This window comes from Dermacentor silvarum, chromosome 7, assembly GCF_013339745.2.
Source record: "Dermacentor silvarum isolate Dsil-2018 chromosome 7, BIME_Dsil_1.4, whole genome shotgun sequence".
Lineage (NCBI taxonomy): Eukaryota > Metazoa > Arthropoda > Arachnida > Ixodida > Ixodidae > Dermacentor > Dermacentor silvarum.
The window spans coordinates 116,634,519-116,653,536 of record NC_051160.1 but is presented as its reverse complement, the minus strand read 5'-3'; the positions used below and the strand labels follow the sequence as shown (position 1 = coordinate 116,653,536).

Below are 19,018 nucleotides of genomic sequence, written 5' to 3'. Positions count from 1 at the left end.
GGAAGGGCTCTGCATTTTCTTTGTCCACTAGCCCGCAATTTCATTGCAGTGTAGAGGCTTTTGAGATGAAAATATAATTTGACTTAACCGGGCAGGCGGCGTACACCTCTGTTCTGACAATATGCTCGTAGATACATGGTCCCGGCCTCACCTTATAAACCATGCAAAAAAGCATAAATGCAACGTGACAGCTACTGTTGGTACTGCCAAAGATAGGAAAACTGATCTTATAACAATGCAGCTGATGAATGTTGTTCAAACGCTCAGGACATATAACACGAAGTAGCTCATTCTCGCGGTTTAGACGTATGTATGCATCTCTCGGCAGGTCTTCTAAAGATGTGTCGTAGTATTCTCAAACAACCAACGGTCTAATCAAGCCAAGGTTGAAGTACTGGGCTGGCAGTTGCTTGTGGTCTGAGAGATCTTGAGGCATGCTGTGCAGCTTATTAAGGTGGCGGTCCCGCTCCGTCGGCACGAGCGCCCCGTTTTCAGTACTTTTGGAGCAACCATGGCGGCTCTTCTACTTAGGATATAAAGTTGTTGTAAATACCATAGAAAGCTTAATCCTTGTAGATTCCAACTATATATAATATAAGAAAATTGATTAATGTGATTTACAAATAAATGTTCAAGAATCATCACGAGATACATGATTTTTGCGAACTGTGTCTCAGTTGTGACCATAGTTAGAAGAAACTACCGCATTTACTGCATTGCGGCTTGCTCTGTAGCCTTAGGACATATGTATCGAATTCCTAGACACAGCAAAATAATTTTGAGTTTTTACTTTTCCGATAATTTGCTTTTGAATATTGCCAAATATTGCAAACTTCTGTTGTAAACAGCCCGGCAAGTACACGCTCAAGGAAGCTAAATTTTGGATAAGTTAGAGTTCAAGAATTTTCCATCTAGGACGCAAAATTTCATTCATGTAACTGTATTAGTTTTACACCGCAGCTTCGTAGCTTTAGTACGTTCCCGCTAAAATGGGCAAAAGTAAAACCAGAATTCTAAATATTGCTTAATTTCGGCTGCATTCTTAGGAAATTTAGGCTGCGTCTAGGAATTAGATAAATATGTCCTAAAGCTACAGAGCAAGCCGCAATGCTGTAAATGCGGTATTTTCTTCTAAATATGGTCACAACTGAGACACAGTTCGCAAAAATCATGTATCTCATACTTGTTCTTCAACATTTATTTCTAAATCACATTAATAATTTTTTTTATATTATATATAGTTGGAATCTACAAGGATTGAGCTTCTTTATGGTATATAACATTACTTTATATCTCAACTAGAAGAGCCGCCACGGTTGCTCCAAAAGTACTTAAAACGGGGTGCGCGTGCAGCCGGAGTGGGACCGCCACCTTAAGCACCACTGTTTCTATTAGAGAGATAAACTGCTGTAGTGAACAAAGTCTATGGCCTTAGAATCTACAAAGTTTACAGATGACTGATCGGTCCAGCTTGCATGGCATAAAACAAGAGGTGTGAACGTATTCACTATTCTAGCATGAAGCTACCGGCCTAACGCGCGGTTATGCCCAGAGGAGATTTCTTTTCAGTGAGCGTTACACTATGTTCAAGACTTGTTTATGGCATGTGACGACCTATTTTTATTTACATTGAACTACACTACATTCCTGGTGTCTTTCATTTGGCTTCCGAACGAGATCTGGTGGCTTCTGATTCCCATTCAAAAACCTACCATGTGGCAGAAAGTTCTATGCATGTTCTACAAAAATGCGACATGTTAAAAATCCATACGTGCCTCCTTGCGCATTTCGATAACCAAGAAATAAACCCGCCGCATGGTGATATATAATTTATTTGAACAGATAATTTCGTCGTACATCAGTAAGCCTACGTATTCGCTGAAAATATATTTGTCCTTTGTACGATTTGTTCAACCCTCGGCAGTTTTCAAGCACTTGTCTGTCAATACGTCACAGACGCCCCCAACCGCGTGTAGTACATGGGTGAAGTCGCATAGGAAAGTATTTCTAACGCTAATTTACCTGAACAAACATCAAATTATCTGTTTTTTCACGCATTCGCTAAAAAGATTTTAATAAAGACCCCGGTAACAGTGAATGCTAAATTGGCTTGCTGTTCTCCACAAGTGCTCTAGTGTGGAATATCGTTGTTACACGCAGATATTTGACCGAGAACAAGGATGTCATCCTCGCCGGAAAAGCTAACGCCCAAGTGTTCATTCCGCTCTGTGGTAAAGCGCACGAGCTTAAATGGTGAGTTTCTTTACCAAATTCAGCGGCATGCTTATAAGTCACCGATAAAGTGCGGAGAAAACAAATTCGGGGTAAAAATATGTCTTCATTGCTTTTGAAATGTTCTGTCTTAAAAAACGTGATACCTAAACGCCTGAAAATCGATTAATATAAATATTTATTTCACAGACTGCATCAGGACTATCCTCGTACAAAATATATTGTGGCAACGGTGCAATGGTAGCCATAAGCAAACAAGCAAACAAGCAAACAAGCAGACAAGCAAACAAGCAAACAAACAAACAAACAAACAAACAAACAAACAAACAAACAAACAAACACATATTGGCACCTATCACACAGATGACACCGAAATGAAACCGTTTGTGTGATTTAAGATTTGACGGTACTGGACCTTGCCAAAAATAAAAAGCTCTATAGTCGAAACTAGCGATTGATTGTTCGATATTTCATGTCATGAACCATAGCCTTCATTCAAAACGACGCTAGCACACAAAGTTTAGCACTCGCCGCGGTGGCCGTGCTAATTGCGCTCTGTACGACAGAACGAGGTCGTGGATGCAATTCCTATAGGGGTAAAATGCAAAAAACGCGCCCGTACCAAGCATTGAAAGACAGAACAAAAAGGAAACGAAGAGGGAAAGGCAGGAAGGTTAACCAAGGACGCATCCCGTTCTCCACCCGACACTTCGGGAATGGCAAAAGGGAAAAGATACATGAGAAAAAAACTGGCAGTTTCACCCGAAGCGCGAACCATTGACAGCGATAGCAATGTTCGGCGTTGTGCTTGAAGTTCTCGGACGGTGGTAAATGCATACACGAGTGCGATATCTTGAAGCGACACAACACTTCAAACGACTCCTGCAAAGGCCACCTAAAATAATTTTTTAAGGCTTGCGCACTGCCCTCGTGAAATTATGGTGTTTTACGTTCCAAAAACACGATCTGATTATGAGGCACGCAATAGTCGGGGACGGCCGCATTTCGCCCTCATCGAAAGGCGGCCACCATGGCCTGGATTTGATCGCACGAGCTCGTGCTTAGCGGCGGCTTCCGCAAAAGCCGTGTCCGGAAAGCCCATCACCTCTCCCACCGGAACTGACACCGGCGCCAACACCTGCTACCGCAGCACTCAGTGCACATCCCAATCCACCGCAGCAATCACCTGCAGCCTTGGAACGTCCCATACATGGTGCGGGATGAGATGTCTCCACGTACTACTCGGATCACAAGGCCATGATAGTGTCTTTGCACCCCGACGCAAGTACGCCACAACCGGAGCGATAAGAGGATGACGACACCAGAGACTGTTAAATGACACCAGCCACAACGCCGTTGTGGTCGTGTTACTTCGATACCCCTGAGACCTGTGATGCATACTGCCTCGACGACGAATTGCACCAAATCATGTAGATATATAAACACAATTGGGCCTCTCACATTGCCTCATTATAACACAACTCAGCAACACCATTTTGCTGTATACTCCTCTGTAACAACCTAACAACCTAGCCCCCCCCCCCCCCCCCCCCAAGAAAAACAAGAAAAAAAAAAAAAACGCTTTCGCGTACTCCTCTCATAAGAATATGCCTAGGGATCCCCTGCACCATTTTTTTTCTTGTTCTGTACTTTTTTATTGCTTACAAACTTTAACACAACAAGGTGCTCACAACAAGTATGTGCGAGGTGCGCCTTTGACCTCTAAGTATGCCACATTGGCTCTTTTGTTTGGCGTGTCGTATTGTTTACCAACGTTTACTGGGGAAAGATTGATAAATTGTACTGATAGTATTCATACAAAATGAGATAAACATAGAATACCGGGCCTTGAATGTGTCTAACGTGAAAGAATCGTAATTTCTTACAGCTACAATGGAGAAATAAGAGTACGAGAATAAACAGAATTGCCTTTTTTATTGATATGATGCTGTTAGCTTTTCAGATGTTTTGCTCAGTTCATTCAATACAACGGACTACAAGTTTGTACTTGTAGTGAGGAGAAAATACTTAGTTCTGAGGAGAAAATGTAGCAGCGCCATCAACGCGCGGAACTATTGTCGACAGTTCTAGAAAAACAAACAAACAGCGTGGAAAACAAAAAATAAATAATACCAAGAAGAAAAAAAGAAAAAAGACATACATTATACAATATGCAACAGCATGCAAACTATAAAAATGAGTTTCACTGACATCTATTTGAAAAATAAGTAGATTATCTAATAAACTCTAAATAGCAATACATAGACGGAAAACTGTTCATTGGCACCCACTCAAAAAATTTATTTAAAAAAATACACTTGGCATTGGCACAAAACGACTCCTGGTATTATGCTCAAATGCGGCGAGACAGAAGATACCTGGCGATATTTTTTTTTAGACTGAATGGACATGCTTTCAACAACCACAGTCATAACTACTGTCATATTGCCGCTGGCCGCTAATTGGTTTACCAAATAGGTCACGAAGCTTCTGCTCAAATAGATCCCAGCTGGTCGGTTCTGTTTCGTTAGTATCAAACCAGACGCGCGCTGTCCCACTGAGGTAGAAAGCGACATTGGCGAGTGTCAGTGTCGCGTCCCACCGATTGTTCGCTGTGACGTGCTCGTAATTCCCAAGCCAGTCTTCGACGTCGACGTTGTCCGTGCCGCAAAAAGAGCCAGGGTCACGGGGTTGGATCAAGATTACCGGCTGGAGTGCCGGGGTTGCGGTTGACGCAGTATCACTGTCTGTTGACATGGTGGAGCTTGCCAGGACACGTCCGCTAAGGAGTTCCGTCTTGCGTAGTACCCAGCACCTCCACCAAAATACCACGGGAAACGGTGCAAACGAAAACACATTTACAAACCATTTACAGCGAGCTGCAGCAATGCCAAGATGGCGGGTAGACAATCTTTTACAAGCGTCGTTTTCTTCACTCCCAGTAACCAACGTCGTCTTTGTCAAATTGCTCGCAGTCTCGTGAGAATATTGTTAAACCCTCGGCATTCGGTAGGTCAGTTTAGTGTACGTGCTGGTGGTTCGTAGATATTCATGCTTGAAGTGAAGCTCGCACACCTCCAAAAGTATGAAAAAGTATCGGGACAATTATGAACAGATAGTTGGCCGGTCGATTAATATGGTCGATTGATATGGCCGGTCGAACGAGTCTTACTGACTCGTTCTTCGCGTAACAATATTATGTGAAAAGTTAGGTTAACGAGGTGGGCGCGAAATATACCAAAATAAATTCCAAGGTAAACGTACAAGGCTGTCAACATGAACTTGCATTGTATGTTATAACGAAAGTGCAACGTCACCAAATGTGCAGTAGCTAAGTTTGGAATAAGGAATTTCCAGCCATGACATGTAACAGAGCTGCTGGGTACTATTAACTCTTTTGTCACCATAGAAAAAAAATGTTTTTTTGAAGACCAAACAGCCGAGGTTTGGTTTGTATTCATATTTTGTAATTGCAGATCCTCAATTTCACTGCCACTAGTAGCACCCGAACAATAATTTGAGGACGAACAGAATCGTGACATCGACGTCGTTCCCGCGCTGGCCCGGGACTGACTACACAGTGCACACCTTGTGAAAAAAATAATAGTGAATAGCAACAACACTGCGATGACAAACCTTGCGATTTCGTAGCGTAAGAAATTCATGTGTCATCTGAGTGGATGGCTCGTTCCCACTTGGCTCTACTGTCATCGTGATTTGGAAAGCAACAAACTGAATTTGGTCCCGTTCTTGTAGTTGCCACGACAGTTCGGCATGAAGCAGAGGCATACTGCCGCATTGCTGGCAGTTTCGTGCCACAAAACTTCAATTGCAGCACAGCAAGAAAACCAGAGAACACCGCAATATTGTACATAAGTAGCGCGTGCTGCTTGTCAAAATCTTCAAAAGCACGCGTACAAGGCCACATTCCTGTCTTGCGTAGCGCGTGGCCCACTATAACTGGCCACCACCAGCTCTAAACAGGCGTAGCCTGTTTGGAGGAGCGAGTCCCTGTACCTCCCGGAGTCCGCGCCTTCGATTCCGCCGCGATCGCCGCAGTGAGCGAAACATTCGCGCACGGTCATGTCCAAACTCACTGGCGTTGGGAGCATCGGGATGTAAATACGTTGGTCCCCATGTAGGCCGGGAACCATTTTATGGTGTGAAAGCCGGCAGCCCCCTCGCTGCCGAGGATGGCCGCTGCCTCCCGCGAGATCGAGCCCCAGGCGAAAGCCCTAGCTGGGGACTGCGAGTCTGTGTATATATTTGGACGCGACGAGTCCTTCATTGCTTTAGCGATGGTCATTTGCTCAGTCACCATTGCCGAAACATTTCTAATCGAGGCAATACATAGGAGTTTGCCACTGTGGTCGACCGAAGCCACTGCGAAGCAATCTGAACGCTCGTACTGGGCTGCATCGACCAAGGCTGTGAGATCACGACTATCTGTAACCGATTTCAATAAAGAACGGGCCCGAGCTATGTGGCGCCCTACGTTGTATTGCGGGTGGACATTTCTTGGAAGTCTTTCCGAGGCCGTGTTCCTAGATTCGGGGACGAGCCCCACCTCCCAGATTTAGTTGACTTCCTCAGTGAGCTTCTCGATGGATTTACCGTCCAAGTTACGTAAGAGCTTATTTGAGATCCCATTGCAAATGTCCGACTTTATCTTCTTCCGACATGCGAGAACTGAACCCCTTGCACAGCTTTAACACTTCTTCGATATTTGTGGTGCATGTCTCACCTGGAGACCGTTTATCACCCTTACGGATGAAGGAGGCCGTTTATTTTAGGTTCGAAGGTGAGCGCAAGAGCGGCCAGCTGGTTGATGAACTCAGCGTCGTCTTCTTCCTCTTTTCCTACTCGGGACCGCAGACACGTTGACCAGTCCTCGTTGTTATCACTCACGCGTACGTGAAACAATATATATATATATATATATATATGACCCCATCAAGCCAACAGACAATGAAGCCAAGAAAAGCATCGGGGAAGTTAAGTGTGGTTGAAATTGTAATGTAGAAAATAATCATGTTTTTCTTCACATTAACATTACCGAAATCGAGCCCCTCGGTCCCCCTTCTTCTCTCGTTTATATATATATATATATATATATATCTATATAATGTAATGACGAAGTGTAATTGGCTGCGGGCGCCAGAATAGCGAAGTGGAGGAAGCGGAGGTGGGCAGAGAATGGAACAGCTGGCCCAGGAACGGGTGCTGTCTCGGTGTCTCCTTGATTACATTACATTGGTGCAGCCAACGAAAGCCCAGCCTTTAGGCGCTCCGTCCTTAAGTAGTACCGTACTGCAGAGGCCTAGCGTCCTCCTGCATCTCGCCGCCCTGGGTCCTTCCGGCGAGGGAGCGCCGTCAACGCTTCCCTTGTCATGGATGCCGTACCTGAGACTACCTCGATCTCCGAGCCGCCGAGGCATGCCGTCCACGCTGCCTTGGACATGGATTCTCGCCGTCCTGGGTGCCTCCAGCGGCCAGGGAACGCCGTCCACGCTTCCCATGTCCTGGATCTCGGCCCCAGGACATCATCGACAACTAAGCCAACATGGGATGCCGTTCACGCTCCCCTGGCCATGCTTACGGCTACAGTGAGTACCGCAGTTGCCACAAGCTCTGGCTCAAAAGATGCTGTTCACGCTCCCTTGGCCACTGGAACTACCGGAGTCCCATGGATTTCAGAATGACCCCATTCTGGGGGTGCAAGCAGCCAACGCGCTCGGCACACGCCATGCCTGGACCGGCAACACGATATGGCTGGTTGCAGCGGGGCGACTTCGAGGTGCCGCCAAGGCATGGGAAAACTACGACGGTATGAAACAGCGATCCTGGCCTAACTGGAGTGCAGCTCTAATAGCTGCTTTCGGCCAGCTACCTTCTGCGTACGGTGAGTCCAACCAGCGAGGTTCTGCGCACGGCGCTCCAGCGAGCCATTGCTTCGATGCTGCAGCAGGTGTGCCCAGCAACACGACGACAGAGCAGTCCGCAGGCTGCCTCGCCGCAGGCGCCAGCTCACCGGGGGTCGCCGTCTGCTTCACCCCAGATGATGGGAAGCGCATGGTGACCACCGCTTCCGCTAGTATCCCGCTTCCGATAGAACCACCTAGTAACCACCCGCTCCCTTATGCTTGCGCTGCCCCTACATGCCCGAGCATCAGCTGCGGCTCGTCATCATCGAAGTTCGCGGATGGGAACCAACGGTTCAGCAACAGAGGCAGCGAGTTGAGCCCTCAGCAGCCACCGCATCAGTGACAGGCCTCCGGTTCGAACTCCATGTCGGCGTCCTCCGCCATCCATAGTGAACCCAGCAGCAAGGCCCCCAATACAGTGGGTGAAGCTGTATCAGCAGCGTCGGCAACAGAGGCATGCGGCGACGACGCGGGCGATGAACAGTACTGCGACCCTTGGGACACGGACACAGCCACCGTGGCTCTGCGGCTGCTGAGGGCCGAAGAGCAGCGCAACAAGAGCCCCACTCCGACACACGTCACCCCTGCTTCAGGGAGGGCGCCGTCCGCCGACAAGATGGCCCGCCAGCGGCATATCTACAAGACGGCTTCGACTTGCGTGTCAAGCAGCGAGTTCCGGACCAGGGCTTGGACCAAATGGCCTAGAGCCCTGTCCCACTCCTCCCTGGGCTGCAGCAGCAGTGGCGTACAGGCCCCCTCCACCCGGTGCCGTCGTCGAGCTCGTCTTCGGGAGTGCCAGTTACACCAGGTCACAAGGGAGGCATCACAAGACAGCCTTCACTGCAGGATGCCTGTTGCTTGAAGCCACCCCACACCAGGGGAGCAGTGGTGGTGGGAATCCTCCAGTGCCGATTCCTGCTATCAGAGATCCTGGTTTGGCGTTTATGCAAGCGTCAGCGGCCATTGACCAGAGCCATCCATTACCACGGTCGCCTATTTCCGAGAACTCCCCTGCTGCACCTGTCGGCGCTGTCGCTGTTAAGCGTAGCATCCATGCAGATGTCAGGGTGCTCTCTTCAGGGTCAGTCTGGCGCCTAAGCCACAGTGGCCACCGCAACGAAGCGCGGCTTCAGAGTGGCTCTGACTGTGCCCTCCAGTCAATGAGAGGATCACCATCCGTGGACAGCCTCCATAACGCTGACAAGGCTGAGCGACAACGCGAAATAGATAACGCTGAGAGGCGGGACAATCGTCGACGAGACCTGCAACCAGTGCACAACAGCCAGTGCCGCCCGCCAGAGAAGCTGGATGCGCGCTGGACAGCTCAAAAATACAACAGCCAGTGCCGCCCGCCAGAGAAGCTGGATGCGCGCTGGACGGCTCAAAAGTGACTTCTATACCTGGACAAGTTGCGTTGTTTCAAGTGTGCCGGAAACTTGCAGAGTGGCCGAGTGTAATGACGAATTGAACATGGCCGCGGGCGCTCGCAAGGCGGGCGCCAGAATAACGAAGTGGAGGAAGAGGAGGTGAGCAGAGAATAGAACAGCTGGCCCAGGAACGGGGGCTGTCTCTGTGTCTCGTTGATTACATTACAATATACATATATATAGACAGAGAGAGAGAGAACGCGAGAGAGGGAGGGAGAGATGAACTACATGACGCGACATGAGTCCCCAGGTTCACCCAATAAAGAGTTAGTTTTGTCATTCACAGCTTTTGTTGTGGTGTTCTTGCCCGTCACTATAACCTGACCATATGTCCTGAGAAACATTGGCGGTTGAATAGTATAGCTTCTACCTTGCATATACGGAATACATAAATATGTAGCATCATCCTCAGCCTATTTTTATGTTCACTGCAAGACAATGGCATCTCCCAGCAAACTCGCCTAACCCCTGTCTTGCGCTAGCTAATTCCTACTTGCACCTACACATTTCCTAATTTCATCAACCCACCTAATTTACTGCCGTCATCGACTGCAGTTCCCTTCCCTTGTCACCCATTCTGTAACTCTAATGGCGCAACGGTTATCTACCCTACGCATTACATGACATGTCGAGCTCCATTTCTTTCTTAATGTCAACTACAATCTCGGCTATCCCCGTTTATTCTCTGGTCCACACCGCTCTCCTCCTGTCTCAACGTTACGGCAAACATTTTGGTTCCATAGCTCTTTGCGCGGTCCTTAACTCGTTCTCGAGCTTCCTTGTTAACCTCGAAGTTTCTGACCCACTTGTTACCACCGGTAGAGTGCAACTGTGATGGAAACAACTTGCTGTTCCTTTGGGCCCAGGATCCTTTTAATAATGACAGGGCAGACGGGAGTTTTTTACATGCAACACAGACTTTATACAGACACGTTAACACGGTACTTAACGTTTTACATGCACGCGCACTATAAGACGAGTTCTGAAGACGTCTGTCCATCTTTAGCGATGTGCCTAGCACTCATACAGCCCCACTCGTCGGTGTGCGTCGTCGCTGCGGTGAACGTGGCGGTGGTCGTTGTGGCTACGTCACTGCGTAGTCGGACACCAGCTCAGCTGGTGTGGTGTTGCGACGGCCACGTCCTATGCCGTCACCACCACACCGCATCTTGTCACGACGAGGAAGCAGGGGAAAACAGCAGGCCGGTAGAGGACCAGGCCACTGCTGCAACAGGCCAATAACGCCTCGGCCGCTAGAACGTCGGGCTCGGTCGGCAGGCAGGTAGCTCAGGCGTCCCTGTGTCCAGCAGGAAGCACTGCACCAGGCCGCTATAACAGCTCGCCGCTGGTGCGCAGGAGAGCCCAGCCACGAGCGAGATCTCCACCCAGGTCGACGCGGCAGCAGGACACCCGGTCACCAGTACCCGATGCTGGGAACGGGTATCGTTTAGGCCGGTGATCCTTCAGCCAAAGGGATGAGTACGCCCGGGAGTAAGAACTATAGAAAAAAGGGTTTAATCTACATATTTACAGTGGTTCCAAATATGGAAGCCCACTCTGTGGGAGAACACTTTGAAAGTCTCAGCTCACTACATGTCTGAGCACATATCAGCACACGTCAGACACACCACTGCACGCAAGGTGTCTCCTTATAAAACATCGGTCTTCCCTAGTTGACCCGGCTAGGGAATCAGATGACCTTGATGCAACCAATCAGAGGGGTCGTATTGTTCACCGAACTCCGCCTCTAATGTTTCACCTTCGAACCAAGGACGAGGCAATCCGGAAACAGGGGGTTGACACTCCTTCCACGAAAGTCGGTGACTTAGGTTCTTGCCCTCCACAGGTCATCTTGCCAGGGTCGGGAGAATGGCCTTCACGCTAATCCCCGCCTCTAACGAAGGGTGGCGGTTGTGGTCGGTCGCTTCTAAGTGAGCTTCTTTGTCCGAACGTCACTGCCGCTGTCGGGCCGCGTCGCCGTCTCGGCGACGCTGATGAAAGGGGTGGCATCGGGGAAAGCACCTAAAGAATGGGCACTGCCGAGTTGGGGCGCTTGTTTGCCCGTCTCGTCGGTGTCTGGCACTGTCGCCGTCTGGGCGACGCTCATGAAAGGGCCTGCCTCGATGGGAAAAAATCAAAGAACGCGCCCGGCCTTGAACCACCGAGCCTTGAACACCGAGCCTTGAACCGCCGCTCTGCGAGCTGCCATTCGAGACTTCCGCTCGCTCTCACGCTTTGCGCGCTCCACCCACCGCTTCCTTGTCCGTGGCACGTGGTCTTCTTCGATTATCATCATCCTCTTGTTCCCACAACACAATCATATCATTCCAAGCTGGTCTTGTCACCGCCAGACGCCACTATCTATATATTATCACAGCAACAATTGTACACTTTTCAACAACAGTGGTAAGCTACCTGTCAGGATTTAGTGATGCAGACCGTATGTACTACAATTCATTTTTATTCTTCTATAAATTTCCTTCACATGATCAGGGTTCGTTCGAGTAATTGACCTAGATAAACGTACTGCTGCATAGACTCTAGAGGCTGATTCTGATTCTGATTTCTGATGAGGAATTCTGATTTCCCCGCCAGACTATTGCTCATTACTATCGTCTTCTGCATATTGATCTTCAACCATACTCTTGTACTTTTCGTTTAAGGTCCTCAATTATTTGTTGTAATTCTTCCCCATTGTTGCTGAACAAGTCAATGTCATCTGTCAACCGAAGCTTGTTGATATATTCGCCGTTGATGTTCACTCCTAAACGTTCCAAGTCTAATCGCTGGAATACTTCCAAGCATGCAGCGATTTGCATTGGAGAGATTGTATATCTTTGCCTGACCCCTCCATTGATAGGTAATTTTCTACTTTTCTAGTGAAGAACCGAAGTGGCTGCGGGATCTTTGTAGATATTTCTCTTTATAGTCACGTATGCCTATTGTATTCCTTGATTACGCAATTCAATCATGACTGCTGGTATGCCTTTTTATAATTTATAAATGCCTTTTTATAATTTATGAAAGCCATATAGAGAGGTTTATCGTGTTTTTCCGATTTCTCAGGTACCTGATTGATGACATGGGTGTGATCCACTGCGCAATATCTCTTGCTGAAGACAATTCTCTTGGTTGGGTGAAGTGACATGTGGCCCAGATTTTGTTGCAATTTATCTTGGTGAATGTTTGGAGGGGGCTTGGAGTAGAGCACTGCAAGTGCCGTGATTTTCGGTCCAGCTCGGGCCTGGCGATTCTAAACGGTTACCCGTGCATATGAAAAACAGCCTCAATTAGAAAAAAAAAAAACGATGACATCTTTGCTGGTCGGTGCAAAGATTGAGCTCAAAACTAAGGAGTGATGGGGATGACTTAAATGCATTTGTACACAAGAGCACAATGTTCTGGCAATAACTGAAATAATAATAAAAACAAATTCAGGTGGGTCTTTGTGTTTCAGAGAGTATAGTGAGATTGGTGGAGATGAAAAAAATATTGCACGGCGTTTTTTTCTCTCTCTCTTTTCACACTCAGGTTCCGTGACATGGGACACCGCGTGGTAGGCGTTGAGTTCGTCGAAGACATCACACGCGAGTACTTCCGGGAGAACGACCTTGAGATGGAAGAGTCCGTGTGCCCAGTCATCAACTGCAAAATACTTCAGGTACGCTTGATACGCACAGGTTTCAATTCACGTTGAAGTTCGAGCGGAGCTCAGTGTTTTGAGATGGTAAAAAATGACAAAATAAACGTTACTCGTCGTTTCTAATAAGTTGTCCTTGACGACTGAGCAATACGGTGATACACGAAATTTTTCTTCCAACCTAGCAATTTATTTTTTCACATCGAAGCTGTTATTGCGTCTAGAAGTGCTCCAACACTTTATATGCATGCTTTAAAATTTTTGAGAAAGGTAAGTTACTCACGAAGTGTACATTGTCAGGACGAGAGGGGAATACTAGGAGAAATATGCTGGCAAATTTTGAAGTGTGTGTGCCAATTAGGAGTTAAATGAAAATTGCTCAACCATCGTTTTCAGCCGATTTGCAGACATTATTTGAAACTATTACAAGGTTGCCCCGCTTGCTTGGTAGGACCAAAAAAAGGTAGAAATATATTTTACGGAAATGTGGGTCCACTCTATGGGTGACATGTACGGGAAGTTTCAAATGTGTCGCGCAGTGATCTTTCAAAAAAAAAAAAAAACTGCGCACTTATCTTGTATGCGTTTTACGAAGCATGTAGTTGCTTTCTTCTTCCTAGCCTCCTTAGTGAACTATGAGAGCCACGTTTACATTTTGTTGAAGTAGTATGTTGCAAGTGGTTAACTACAAATGTTTATTATTCACAGGTAAATTCCAGCTTTTATAGAAATTTAGTTATTCAAGCGTTCAAGAGTGTCATACTGCCGTTATCCATAATGTTTCCCAGAGTCCTAAACAGCTATAAAAGACGCCTACTTCAAATTCGGCGAAAATAGGGGCAATATAACTACAATGTATGATCAAACATTCCGGCTCCTGGTTTACCAGAAACGTTGCAAATAATTACTGAACCCTCGTTTTTTCATGCGCGACATGAGACTCGTAGTTGGTTTCTGCGGCATCCTCTGTGAACTAGACAAGGCACCTTGTCTATACTTGACGGAAACAAGGCGCTGTATATGGGCAAAGTTCATAGTTTGTGGGTTAACTGCAGCCTTTGAAATAAATTATGTACGCAAGTGCTCCGGATCGTTATGAGGGCGCTTTTCGAGAGTGCAGAATATAGACAGTTTTCTTGGCAGAACTACGAATACTACCGAGACCAAATTTAGTGAAAATTTGAGCACGAATATGGCAAACTTGTGCGCGAATCAAGTTGAATGCATGTGGAACAAACAAATCCTTTCTAAAAAAACTATTTAACAAGCGCACGAAGGGATTCTATAGTTACACTCTTAGAAACGTTCTTTGCAAGTAAAATGTGTGCGGATGAATTACTGCCTTTGTGAAAATTGTTCAAGAATTGCTCGCAAGCGTTATACGCGTGCAAGGTTTCAAACGGACACGCCAAATAGGCACACCGCTTTAACGTATTTGGTATATTTACAGAAAACCTGAAAGGCTTATTGCGACTGCTCGAAAGAAACAGCTTCACTAGAAATCGGTTAGTGATGCAGCAGGGTCGCACAAGTCTGCGGTATTTTTTTTTTCACTTTCCTTCACGGGTGTTCTTATAGGTGTTATTCTCTAATATGATACGCAAAATATTTGCTCTATGCTGTCTTTGCAATGTTAAAGTAAAATAAGTCAAACATACTAACAGAGACACAGATTAGGTCAAGGTAAACATCCCAATGGTAAACGTCGTCGGGTGAGCAAAGGTGGTTTTAGGGAGAACGTAAGGATTCCTTCAGTTTGATTAGCCCGCATGCCAATTTTCTTTTGCTTTGCATTTTTTCCTCGGACGGCGTTAATTACTAGGGCTCGTCTGTCTTCGCATGATGATAGACACTTGATTCGTTTTCTCATTCTTTGGGCTGCTTTAAAACATTCTCTTTTGTATACCATTCCTTGCATGTCTTCTATTATTTACACGTGTGAACCCATTCTATGTGCACTGATTATTACGATATATGCGGGCAGAAGAATATTAGTGATAATTGTTAAGAGTGCCGGCTTAGTGGAAGCACATTTGTCGCTATGTTAATTGGTTCGTTTGAAGACATATGAATCGGCGCCACCTTCAGTTATGTCTTCTCTTACAGACTCCAGACAAGACCATCAGAATATTCATTTGCGACATTTTCGACTTCAAAAGGTGAGGATATCGGCGTGGCAACCTCATTCTGGAATATGGTTTATGCAGGACAAGCCTAACACTGTCCCGACATTATTAAAATTCATTGTTAACAAGACGCGATAGCCCAATTCATCGATAAGTGGCCACTTTATTGCCCCTTATTCGTGGGGTTTTTTTTGGTAAAGGAGCAGTGTTGGTTTTCATGTGGGCTACTTACACGTTGCTTTTTCGTTGTACTCACGGCGCTATATATGTATGAGCGGCTGCAGAGTCGAATCTCGGCAGAACATAAGGTGGCAGAGCTGAGAACTGCTAGCACTCGCATATCGAGCCAGTACTACTAAAAATATTTTGGGCTCTTCAGAACAACATACTAAAGCGTACTAAAGTATACCGGGTGTTCTAAATTAGGCTTTAGGGAATTTTTAAAAATCGCCTGTGGCAGATAGCATAATTCTTATCGTTGAGCTGGGTTATTCGAAAAGGCGGACATTAGTAGCGCGAGAAATTGAAACACATAATAAACTAATGAACTAGGATTGACTAATGAACTTCTTAGTTAATTACTTTACGACACAGATTGCAATTTAGGAATTGTAGCCGGTGAGTTTGCAAGACGGATCTACTTAAAATGAACTGCAAGGATGACATCAGTCTAGAAATATTATTTCCCAAAGTGTGTGATGAAATACATGGGTGCTCCAGTTACTTTTGTGCTTAAATGTATAAAACAGCATTTTGGTGAAAAAGTAAGTGGAAGAACAGCGCATTTTTACGGCGAGTTTGAAGGCGCGTATCTCCAGACTGGTGTCAATGTGGAAATTAATTCCAGCAGGATACGCCTGACAAGCTCACCGGCTACAATTCGTAAATTGCAACATATGTCGCTAAAAATGAACCAAGAAGTTAATTAGTCAATTCTTGTTATTAGTTGAATATGTGGTTCGATTTCTTGCGCTACTAATGTCTGCCTCTTCGAATAACCCAGCTGAGCGGTAAGAATTATGCTACCTGCCATAGGCGATTAAAAAAAACGCCAGAAAGCGTAATTTTGAATACCTGCTATATGACCCGCTGCAATGCTCTCTTTTTATTTTATTATCAACTTAGTAAGTGAAATAGCTATATCAAACATTTGTATATACCTATTGCTGCATTGCTAGTGAGCAGGATAGAAGAACAATTATTGGTGGTCATAGTTCCAGAAGCTGAAGAGGGCCCTTATATGTTTTTATCAATTTACTGCAGCCACATTCACTTTGTATAATAGCATGATTCCATATATGAATAAGAACTTTGCTTGTTTGAGCTGTACGATAAAAAAATGTTGTCGCAGTTTCGCCCGAAAGGCGAAGGATCAATTGCGATAGCAAATTACTACAGATAAATTCGGAGTAGAGATAGTAGTTTTATGGCTGCATAAACTTGGACACATTCGCTTACTAACTGAATTAACAAGCGTGGTGTCAGCGCGCACAAGCAAACATGAATAGATGACACTGAATGACCGCGGACAACGACTGTCAAAACGCTGGCAGCAAGCGCAGGTTCGCGCGGTCTATCGCTTCAACGGAAACCAGAGCCGTGTGGAGATAAGAGACGGTGCGGGCGACGGGCACCACCGGGAAAACTACGAAGGAGAAGTTGTTGGCAGAGGAGAAGCTGCGCCCCCCCTCCCTCCTGCGCTGCCTTCCCGCTTTCTTGCTTTCGCGTGCGAGATTGAGTGGCAAGTTCCCCTTACGCCCGGTTGCAAGATGCTTTGGTACCGGAGCACAGCGTCGCCCCGCTTCCCTCCCTCCCATTCCCCCACGGCCTTTCGCTCGACGGTCGCATTTGCTTTCCGCCGTGCGTTCGCTCTCCGTGATAGCGCACGTCCCCGCGCGCTTTCGCTGGCGCACACGGCGAGCGGCGACGATTTTATCGCCCTTGGACTTTATACGGAACCTCACGGGAACAGCGACGCCGGCGGCAGAAATCCGGTTGAAGTGTACATATAATTGCTATCGCAATAAAGCTTAAATTAATTATGGGGTTTTACGTGCCAAACCCACCCTCTCACTATGAGGCACGGCGTAGTGGGGGACTCCGGATTAATTTTTACCACTTGGGGTTCTTTGACGGGATCCTAATTCTAAGTACACTGGTGTTTTCTACATTTCGCCCTCATCGGAATGCGGCCGCCGTGGCCGGGTTCGATCCCACGACCTTGTGATCAGCAGCCCAACACCATAATCACTGACAAACCACGGCGGGTTGAGCTCAGTAAAGGTGTTTGCCGTTGAAAAAGATGTCTGCATCCTAAATATTAACCAACACCTGCGTAAACAACCACAAGTTAAACGTCACAAATTGTGTTGAGGGGCTTGTAAGGTAATGACAATTAAGAGATGAATGTAGTGTAGTGGCTTCAGGAAGGGATATTCTACAATGGATCATATCCCTGCCATCAATCAGGTAATCGAGAAATCTGCGGAGTACAATCAACCTTTCTACATGGCTTTCATAGATTATGAAAAGGCATTTGATTCAGTAGAGATACCAGCAGTCATAGAGGCATTGCGTAATCAAGGAGTACAGGAGGCATACGTGAATATCTTAGCAAACATCTACCAGGATTCCACAGCTACCTTGGTTCTCCACAAGAAAAGTAGAAAGTTACCTATCAAGAAAGGGGTCAGGCAAGGAGACACAATCTCTCCAATGCTATTCACTGCATGCTTAGAAGAAGTATTCAAGCTCTTAGACTGGGAAGGTTTAGGAGTGAGGATCAACGGTGAATATCTCAGCAACCTTCGGTTTGCAGATGACATTGTCCTATTCAGCAACAATGGAGACGAATTACACCAAATGATTGAGGACCTTAATCGAGAAAGTGTAAGAATAGGGTTAAAGGATTAATATGCAGAAGACAAAGATAATGTTCAATAGCCTGGCAAGGGAACAAGAATTCAGGATCGCCAGTCAGCCTCTTGAGTCTGTAAAGGAGTACGTTTATCTAGGTCAATTACTCACAGGGGACCCTGATCACGAGAAAGAAATTTACAGAAGAATAAAATTGGGTTGGAGTGCATACGGCAGGCATTACCAAATCCTGACTGGGAGCTTACCACTGTCGTTAAAAAGAAAATTGTACAGTCATTGCATTATACCGGTGCTAACATATGGGGCAGAAACTTGGAGGTTAAGAAAGAAGCTTGAGAACAAGTTAAGGACCGCACAAAGAGCGATGGAACGAAAAATCTTAGGACTAACGTTAAGAGACAGGAAGAGAGCGGTGTGGATCAAAGAACAAACGGGGATAGCCGATATTCTAGTTGACATTAGGAGGAAACATTGAAGCTGCGCAGTCCATGTAATGCGTAGGATGGATGACCGGTGGACCATTAGGGTTACAGAATGGATACCAATAGAAGGGAAGCGCAGTCGAGGTCGGCAGAAAACCAGATGGGATGATGAAGTTAGGAAATTTGCAGGCGCAAGTTGGAATACGCTAGCGCAAGACAGGGGTAATTGGAGATCGCAGGGAGAGGCCTTCGTCCTGCAGTGGACATAAAATATAGGCTGATGATGATGATGATGTACATGTACATCCCATTGAGGTCATACTATAGCCGTGCATGGAATCCAGTGGCTTGAAGGAAGGCTATAGTCGCT

At 46.3% G+C, this 19,018-nt stretch overlaps 1 protein-coding gene across 2 annotated transcripts in view; it reads left to right on the top strand.

Moving 5' to 3' along the window:
* LOC119458377 (probable thiopurine S-methyltransferase) overlaps positions 1-19,018 on the top strand; it is a 42,899-nt gene that overhangs the window by 9,059 nt on the left and 14,822 nt on the right. Inside the window, exons 2-4 of one of the 2 annotated variants that reach the window (XM_049670053.1) lie at positions 2,161-2,253; positions 13,115-13,244; positions 15,330-15,382. In XM_049670053.1, the coding sequence (XP_049526010.1) occupies positions 2,161-2,253; positions 13,115-13,244; positions 15,330-15,382 (276 nt within the window). The remainder of the gene's footprint in view (positions 1-2,160; positions 2,254-13,114; positions 13,245-15,329; positions 15,383-19,018) is intronic. The other variant, XM_049670054.1, reaches the window with a different exon arrangement.